General features: G+C 36.1%; 1 protein-coding gene across 1 annotated transcript; it reads right to left on the bottom strand.

The window, feature by feature from the left end:
* Positions 1 to 2,154: 2,154 nt before the first annotated feature.
* On the bottom strand, positions 2,155 to 2,595 carry LOC149244198 (uncharacterized). Its single transcript, XM_089371468.1, has one exon. It carries the CDS (start codon positions 2,593 to 2,595, stop codon positions 2,155 to 2,157), a length of 441 nt encoding a protein of 146 aa, XP_089227594.1.
* Positions 2,596 to 9,667: the final 7,072 nt, after the last annotated feature.

Below are 9,667 nucleotides of genomic sequence, written 5' to 3'. Positions count from 1 at the left end.
AAAACCGCCCAAAAAGTCCACCCACCTAGCTTGCCTAGCATTTAAAGTTGGTTGACTAAAGTAGCTAGTTAAGCTATGGTGATCTGTCATCAATAAAAATTTTCTTCCCACCAAATAATGGCGCCACATTTTTAGTGCATGTACTACAGCAGTTAGTTCCAGATCATAGGCATAATACTTCTACTCATGTTCTTTCAATTTCCTGGATTCGTACGCGATCACTTTCCCTTCCTGCATCAGCACCCCGCCTACACCCTCTTTGCTTGCATCTGTGCAGACTACGTAATATTTTTCCGGGTCTGCAATACTCAGCACAGGTGCAGTGGTGAGCAGGTATTTGAGCTGTTCAAAGCTCCGTTGACATTCTGCTGTCCACTTAAATATTTTTCCTTTCTTCTGCAAGGAGGTGATAAGGTATGCAACCCTGGAGAAACCTTCCACGAACCGTCTATAATATCCAGCCAGCCCCATGAAAGACCTCATATCTGCCACGTCCTTTGGTGTTGGCCATTCCATTATGGTTTTGATCTTTTCAAGGTCCACAGCAATGCCTTCCTTGGTGATGATATGCCCCAAATAATGGATTTGTTCTTTATAAAAATCACATTTGCTAAATTTACCATATAGCTGATGTTCCCGTAGTGTCTGTAACACGATTCTGAGGTGCTCCTCATGCTCTTTAATATTCTGAGAGTATATAAGTATATCATCAATAAAAATTAATACGCATTTGTCCAAGTACTGATGAAATACACTATTCATCAGGCACATAAATGTCGCAGGTGCATTGGTCAACCCGAAAGGCAGTACCACAAACTTGTAATGCCCATAACGGGTTCGAAAGGTTGTTTTGGCTATGTCCTCCTCCTTAATTCTGATTTGATGATAACCAGACCTCAAATCGATCTTTGAAAAGATTGTCGCCCCTTTCACTTGATCAAACAGTTCATCGATGTGGGGTAGTGGATATTTATTTTTAACTGTCAATTTATTCAGTTGTCTATAATCTATGCACATACGGAGGGTTCCGTCCTTTTTTCTAACAAACAGTACAGGGGCTCCCCAAGGGGATACGCTGGGATGGATATACTTCTTGTCTAACAGCTCTTGCAGCTGCATTTTTAATTCTGTTAATTCCAGCACACTCATCCGGTATGGTGCTCGGGACACTGGGGCTGCACCGGGTATCAATTCTATGGTAAAATCTAAATCTCTTTTGGGCGGCAGCCCTGGTACTTCTTCGGGAAATACATCTGTAAATTCTCGCACTACTGGTATGCTTCCCATAGCAGCAATTTTATCTTCAGATTTGGCATAACCTACTTGTACTGCATATATTTGACATTTTTTCCTGATGCTTTTAGCTAGCTGTGAGGCAGTAATTGGTCGGATCTGCACTGGTTTCAGGATACCCTGAATTTCCTTTTCATTTCCCAGTTCGTCCCGATAAGAAATTGTTTTTGTCTTGCAGTTTATTATAGACCACCACTTTTCCAGCCAATCCATCCCGATCAGCACATCATATGAATCGAGAGGGAGTACATTCAATTCTGTCATCACTGTCTGACCGGCTATCCTTAATGGGCAGTTGCTGACCTTAGCCAGCCCTCGTCTTTTTTCCTCGGTTGCAATCTGTACTAACCATGGATTCTTAAACTTAGTGGATTGCAAACTACAATTTTCCACAACTTTGGGACTAACATAGCTTAAGGTAGCTCCTGGGTCTACTAAAATGGAAATAGTTCGATCAAAAATCTTACCTTCAAATTCTATCATCGTTGGCTGGTAATCAGCTTGACGATCCTCGAGGGCAACATTTATTCTGGGTATGGACCGAGCCACGTCTCCCACTATGGAGGCTTCATAAACCTGGGACACCTGATCACTTTCCTTTCGGTGAGGGCAATTTTTAATATAGTGTGGCCCGCCACAACCCCAGCACTGCACTGGTGGCCTAGCTGATCCCTCATTATCAGCTCTACCCGGCTGCTCACTGTATTTAGATTCATTAGGTGGCTTTAATCTGAGCTAATTTCTGGACTGGTTTCTATTGCTGGCCCCTTTGGAGAATCCCTTGTTGAAATTGCTGCGAGCTCCCTTAACTCCCACAGTCATTCTGCTGCCTTTTTTATCTACCCAGCGCTTCCCAGAATTTTATCCTTTTTGTTTATTCTGCTGATAACATATTCTAGCTTTCCGTATCGCTTCGTCCATGGTCTTTGGATTATCAAATTCGATCCTTTCTCGCATTGCCTGGGGTAGGCTGCTAACGAACGGCTGCACTTTTGCCTTTTCCTCCCAAATATACGGTACATAGCGAAGCAAAGATGTAAATTTAGTAATGAATTCATCCATGGTCTGCTGCCCAAGCCGTAGATCATGAAATTCCCATGCTTTTTCATCGTAGAAACGTTCAGTCAAGTATTTCTCCTTGAAGTATCTTTGAAAAGTTTCCCAAGTTACATCTTGCTCACTCATTCCCCGCACTATCTTGACTTCCTCCCACCATAGAGTGGCTTTTCCTTGCAACTGGAAAATAGCGAGCCGCGCCTTAAGGTTGTGATCATATTCGTAAACTTGGAAATACTTGTTCATATTAATTAACCAGGCTTCTGCTGATTCCTCCGATTCCCCATCAAAATGTGGTGGCTTGATTTTCCGGAACTGACCCTGCAGCTCTATCCGCTACCTTTTGGAAGTTCGATGTTCGGAAGCATTATCAGATCGCTCTCCCCAAACCTCTTCCCTTCCTTCTATCTCTTCCTGTTTAGTGTGATAGCCTTGTTCCTCTGATACATGCGTTCTCTCTAGGTTGGAATTCGGTTGATGCTGGTTTTGTTTATCCGACAAACTTTTTAGGATCTTTTCCTGTTCCAAAGTTAATCTGGCATTATCCTCACGCAGACGGGCCATCTCATTCTTCAGCTCCTGGACTGTCTCCAATATGGTCAAATTGGTGTCACGAGTCTCTTCCCCCAGTTGCACCCAAATTTCATGATTCCCCTGAGGTTGAGTGATGGTCTCTGGTCTGGCCTCATTTCTGTGTGGAGCACTGTTTGATATCCTCATGATTTTGTTGTCACCTGCATTTAGCATATTAGTACATTTCAACAGATATGTGACATCCCTGTCTGAGAGGCCTTAATTGTTTTTTTTTTTTTTTTTTTTTTTTTTTTTCAGTTATTCATATTTCATCTTACTGCTATAGTTAATCCCGAGGTCACAGTGTTGTAACCTGGGCTCTGATACCACTTGTGATATCTCTTGTTAATTTTTTTTTTTTTACATTCACACATACATAAGAAATAACTTTGATTATTTTCTTTTTGATATCATGACCGTAAAGTTCTTGGCAATAACTATGGTTTGGCTCTCGAAGTTCGAGGTCCTTATTGTTATTAAGTATACACATTGCATGAGATATATGAACCATGCTTTACCGTTTGCGCCGGCTAGGTTCTCACGCCATTACATTCCCGGCTGTCAACTCAGGGATTATATGACTTGGTTTGTATTTATTTGGTTTCCACCTGGCACTTGGAGCTGTTGTCCGGCCGGGGTCTTCACATGGCCACCATGTGGTCTTTGTTCCCGCGAGCCAAGTTGGTGTGCTCAACTAACTTTTGTGCAGTACTAATGCCTACCGCCAAAACCTTCCTCGGGGTTTGCTATACCGCAAATCAATGGCGAGGAGGAGCTCTACCAGATCTATGGTTCACGTTTGGTCCGATGATAGAGAAAGGGTTTTGGGAAAGGTTTCGTCTGTCATTCGAACTTTCTCGGCTGATCTTTTGGAGAAGCCTCGGCTTCCACAGAACCTTAGCGATCTGAGTTTTCCACCCTTCGGCATCTACCCAGACCACCCTGGCTACCTTGGATTTGCCGTTTACCACTATCAAGGTAAGTCGACATGTTTATTGCTCTGATAATTAGTTTACTTTCGTTTGTGGAAAAAGTTATTAGTTTTTTCCCCGTCTTTTTCCTTACTCTTACGGTGGAAATTTTTGTTATCGCAGGTGCATGTTTATGGCGTCGTGACTTGCTTCCGGGTTGGTGACCAAACCAAATCTTCCATGTGGACTTCGCCCTCCGGGTAAGAAGCGGTTATCTTCATTGTTTTTAGGGAAGAAAACACAGTGATTTCAGATGGGTGGTGGAGCTGCCCCTTTCTCTGGGTGAGCCCACGAGGTTCTCTTTCTGGTTACGGTGTCGCCGTTTGTTTTATTCTTTTGATAGGGTCTCCGGCCCATTCCGGTGCGTGTAAAATATAATTTTTATTTCCAGAACAGTTACAAATTTTAAGTGCTCGACACTAGCACCGGTTATTGACTTTGCTCTTAATGTATTTTTCCATATGGGGCCGAGGGTCAAACCCTTGAGTTTTTCCCCAAACTGCCATCAATATATTACTGTAATTGCAGGACTGCTTTCTCATATGCACTCTTTGGATTTGTTTTGTGTATTATTTTCATTACGCCACAAAGAATTGTTTAATATATTTTGTGCTATTCTAACCATGCTCTATTTGGTTTGCTTATTATAACGCACTATGTGCGATGCGAAAGGTTGTTTCCTTCCATCGTAGTCTATGCATAGGATTTGGTATCTGGGTTATTTTTTAAAGTTGTTACGCGGTTACCCAACAGATAACTAACGATTTCAGGGGATAAATGTTTTGTTTTCTGTTCCTAAAGCTCGGTACCATTTCAAGCCGGATATCATCCCTCATTTTGTGGCAAGCTTGTCACGACTTCCTGTGTAGCTTGAGCATGTTGTCTCGATCTTGTTTACTGAGCAGTGGTTTTTCTTCTGACTATGGTTAATCTAAGGTTTGATGTCTTGTTCTTAATGGTTGTTTCTGCCATTTCTTGAAGGAAGAAGCTTCGGTGTTTTCTTGAAAGTTTCTTTTTTTAGCTTGGACTCTTATATGCATAAGGCTAATTTCATTGTAATGACTCTGCTTACAAACCCTAGAAGCTCTCGTGTACAGGTATAACCCAGTCTTGGTTATGGTTTGCAGTTCTTATATGTATATGTAAGCAGTAAACGAGCATAATTGTTTTGTGCTTACTCGGTTGCTGCTAATTACAATAGTTTGTCACATTTATAAATAGAATAACAGGCTTGATTCCTTTCTCAATTTTATAATGATTACCTAGTGCTCTTAATCTTGATTGCCCTACGCTTATATTAAATGCCATCATTCATTGCTTGTTCAGTTCATAATTCTTTCATGTAAATGCTTACAGCCATAACTCTATTCTCTTTTCTTTTCACAATCACAGAATTTTGTGCTTTTAAACTGGTAAAATCCAGAACTGTTAATTCGTTAATCAATGCTTACCTGACAGAAAGAAAATCACCTTATTATGCTTGTCCTCCTCCCGTCCTTAGGAGGGTCCTGCTCGACCTTCCACCCCCAAGCACTCCTGCAAGTCTTCTGTTGCCTGCAAGACTTCTAGCGTTGCTAGACCTGAGCTATCTGGTCATTACCAGACATAGCAACTCTAGGAAATTCTCTGTTTCCCAGTTATATGCTATCTGGTCACAACCAGACTTAGCGTTCGCTGTCTAGATACAGCTCTCTGAGCCCTGCTATCTAGTCCTTACCAAACTTAGCTTTTCTTTTGGCCCCTCTTTCACTATCTGATCCTCACTATCTGCAACTCTCTGGCTATACCAGAGTCACGCTATCTGGTCCTTACCAGACATAGCGGTTAAGGAAGCTTCTGCCTTCCAAACACATGCCATTTGATCTTTACCAGACATAGCATTTTTTGTTTCCAAAGAGCAACTCTTTTTTTTTTTTTTTCTTTCTGCCATCTGATCTCTACCAGACTTGGCATAATCTTTTTCCCCTTTTCCTATGGGGTCTCAACCGTCTCATGAAGGTAGTTAGGTTTTCTTTTTCCAACTACCTCAATAGCTACTAACAACAATTAATCAACATACTTAATTAAACAGTAGTAGCAACAATTAATTAACAGCAGTAGCAACATAGTTATTTTAATTTTACCAAACATAACCTTAGTCAACAGTTAAATTTTACTACCTTACTTAAAACATTATCGATTTACTAAAAGCATTACATTTATATTTCTAATCTTACCTTTTCTCAATAAAATACACAATTTTAAATAATAATTAAAATAAAACATTTATAATATTTTTTATTAAAAACTATTTTTTCATCCATACTATAATTTTTTTGAAAGTTTATAAAATTCAGAATTATTTTCATTTTTAATGAAAATATATATTCGGTATATTTTCTTATACTATTAAAATAGAAAAAAGTCAAAAAGATATTTCTCACAACTTCAAGTTTGTGGGATGAAAAGAAACGTCGCATCTTGGAAAGCCAAAAGGATAACTTTGATTACATTAAGTTTTTTTTACTAAAAGAAAAGTCATTTCTTTCTTCAAAATATTGCGCAGTGAACCATGAATTTAACAATCTTTAATAAATATTAAAGAGAAAGATTAACAGTTTTTCATAAATATTTATACCTAATTGAATTGAAGGGCTTGCTGAGACTATTTATATAAATTGGGCCATTAAATTCTTAATATGGAGTTTATAAATTTATGAAATTCCTTCTAGTATAGGTGTGTGTGCCAGTGACGATTTGGTATTTTGCAAATATTAAAAATAAATGATATTTATATTTAATAATGTAATATAAAATAAAGTTTTAAATTAATAATGTAATTTTCAAGGAAGAAAAGGAAAATTAAGATGTGAGATTTTATGTCTGGAGAAAGTCTATGTAACAATACTCTTTTCACTTATATAGATTATTGGTGGAAGGAAAAATTTTAACCACACATTTTATAAATGAAAAAATATTTTAAATCAACTTGGAAAATATAATTAACTCAAGTTTAACTAATTAATCATGCATACATTAGGTGTATGCATGGTAGAAAATCTAGTTGTGGTGTTTTTAATCTATTTTTTGAAGTTAATTAAAGACATATAACAATACTCTATTGACTTCTTAATCATTACTCAATCAAACAAGGTTAAACTTTTTTTCTCAATCATTACACAAGTATCAATACTAATAAAAAGAAACTAATGCTACGAAAAGTAAAATATAACAAAGAATTGAAAGGAAATTCAAGAAGTATTTATTAGTAACAGATATATAACAAACTAAAATATGCACATGAAGGAAAATAGTGCATAGTCCAAGAAATATGTTGCCCTCCAATCCTTCATTTACACACTAAGAAAACCATTTGTTGCAGAAAATCAAAACTATTGCATATATTGATAAAAAATGTGATAAGTAGCTTTAATAAAGAAATTATGTATGTAAAGGAACCTAATCCCAAAATTATATATGTAAAGGAACCTAATCCCCAAGTTTGACTTGTATGAGCATATAAACAAAATGAAACTAAAAAAAATGCATCAAACGTCTATGAGATAACAAATTATTATTTTAGCTTGTCATCCCCATCAAATTTAAACTTGGTGGCAATCAGATTTGTGGAAAATGGGGACCTATAGAAATATATGCATATTTATTTGTTGCTATAGCATGATTCTTTCTATAAATAGTCACATTGACTATGCATTGATACAAGCAAGATTCTTTTCATCAAACCAAAGGGAAAGTTCAATAAAATAAATTCTAGAACATAACTCATGGCTTCATTTTTGCCTATAATGCCTGCATATATCTAAATTAATGAAGAATTACCATAACACATCAATTTTGGTAATAAAAATGATTTTTTAATGCATATAAATTATTAAAAATTAAAATGAAATGATAAAAATATGTTTTTTATGGTTTTATTGGTCACGATGAAGATAAAATATGACAAAATCAATGGGTAATGAGTATATTAGGTCCAAAACAACATTTTCTCAAATTGTTATTTTTTAACAAAAATGAGACCGACATCTCGCCCAAGTAGAAGTTGTCGTATGTCCTCATGAAAGAAAATTGTGCTTCTTTTGATCTTAAAATTAGTTCCATTGCCATTAATAAAAGATTTATAATTGATATAGATTCTCTTTGAATTGATTGCATTGGATTTTGCATAAGTACCCTTACCTTTAAGCTCTTGTTTTTAGCTTTTACTATTTCCTTGGATTGGTACAACTAATAACCTCCTTTTGAAATCATAATAGTTTCATCTTTCATCTTTTTGTTCTCTTATTTAAGTATATCATTTTCCTTAATAATATTCATGCTTTGCCTTGTGATAAATTCATTCTATGTTTCATTGTATCTTTCTAAAATTTTCATCTCCACCACTTATCTCTTTAATATGGTTATTTTCCTTTATTTTTTCCTTATATCTTCTTATGAGAATTTTATATGATTTCCCTTTCGGCTCTTGAGAGGTATCCTTTGTGATATTATCAAAATCTTCCTAAGTGATGATTCTTGTTCTTCAATGGTGAAAGGTTTTTCTATTGTTATGTATAGGTCTTTACATGTTGTGCCCAATGTTAATGGTTCCCCTTTTTTTGGCTTCTACAGATTTAAGGTAGTCATACAAAAGTTTTTTTTATCTTGGTTCACTTCTAATGATGTTTTCATAGGTGTAGAAAACTTTGTCCCGGGTCTTTTAAAAAATTTCAGAAATGATTATTCATCTTGCTAGATACTTTATTTTCCATGTTCAATGATTTCTTTAGTCATGGCTCTGGCTAGTCTCCTATGATATATAATGTTTTATTTCTTTCTTTTTTGTGGTTCTTGTTGGAGTCTGGTGAAGATAAAAGAATTTCCATAGATTTCCTCTTCAATTAATACTTTAGTGTCACTAATAATTACTTTTACAAACTCATTTTCAAGAAGTATTTGTTCTCAATTCTACAAACACATTTTCAAGAAGAATTTGTTCTCAATTCTAATCATGTAGTTGCAATTCATATTCAATTATCATATCAATAATATTATGACAATAGAAGCTTGTATCTTCATTAATTTGTTTTCTATGAAGAAATGAATTCTTGTGTAATTTTCACTCTGCAACCATAGTATTTTTAAAAGATTCATATAAAAAGGCATTGTACACTAAAGCCACTTCATTATGCAATTGGGGAAATGAACAAATTTTTTTGATAATCAATCCATGTTTTCAATCAAAAGTAAATAGTTATACCTAGAGTTGGTAGAATACCTCAATATATGGGTGCTTTGTCTAACTAAAAACTTGCTCCAAGTAAAACCATTATTCCGTTAAACCTTGACTATGACCCATAGAACAAGGGACAAAAAAACTCAAGTAGAGCTATGCTCAAACTATTTAGTAATTGTATTAGAATTGAGGTTGAAAGCAATAAGTTTTATGCTTTGTATAAGTAGAAAATGCTACAACTAACACCATTATTCCGTTAAACCTTTATTATAACCTATGGGATAAAAAACTGATGTAGAGCTATGCTCAAAGTATTTAGTAATTGTATTAGAATTGAGAATGAAAACGTTAAGTTTTACACAGATGGATGTTAAACCCATTGATGTTAGACCACTTCCACCGTTGAACAACTAACCCTAAGATGTGACACATTGGGAATGAAAACTTATCACATTGCAGGAGATCCTGCATTTTATTTAAAATATGAGAACACGACTAGTTATACACTTTCGCTCCATCAAGTACACTAGCAAACTAAGGAAACGTTACTTCAACGTTC

This window comes from Pinus tabuliformis, chromosome 8 (genome assembly GCF_031772625.1).
Source record: "Pinus tabuliformis cultivar Carrire ecotype Pingquan chromosome 8, CPIR1, whole genome shotgun sequence".
NCBI classification, from domain to species: domain Eukaryota; kingdom Viridiplantae; phylum Streptophyta; class Pinopsida; order Pinales; family Pinaceae; genus Pinus; species Pinus tabuliformis.
The sequence above is the reverse complement of the archived record's forward strand: the minus strand, read 5'-3'. Positions and strand labels throughout refer to the sequence as shown.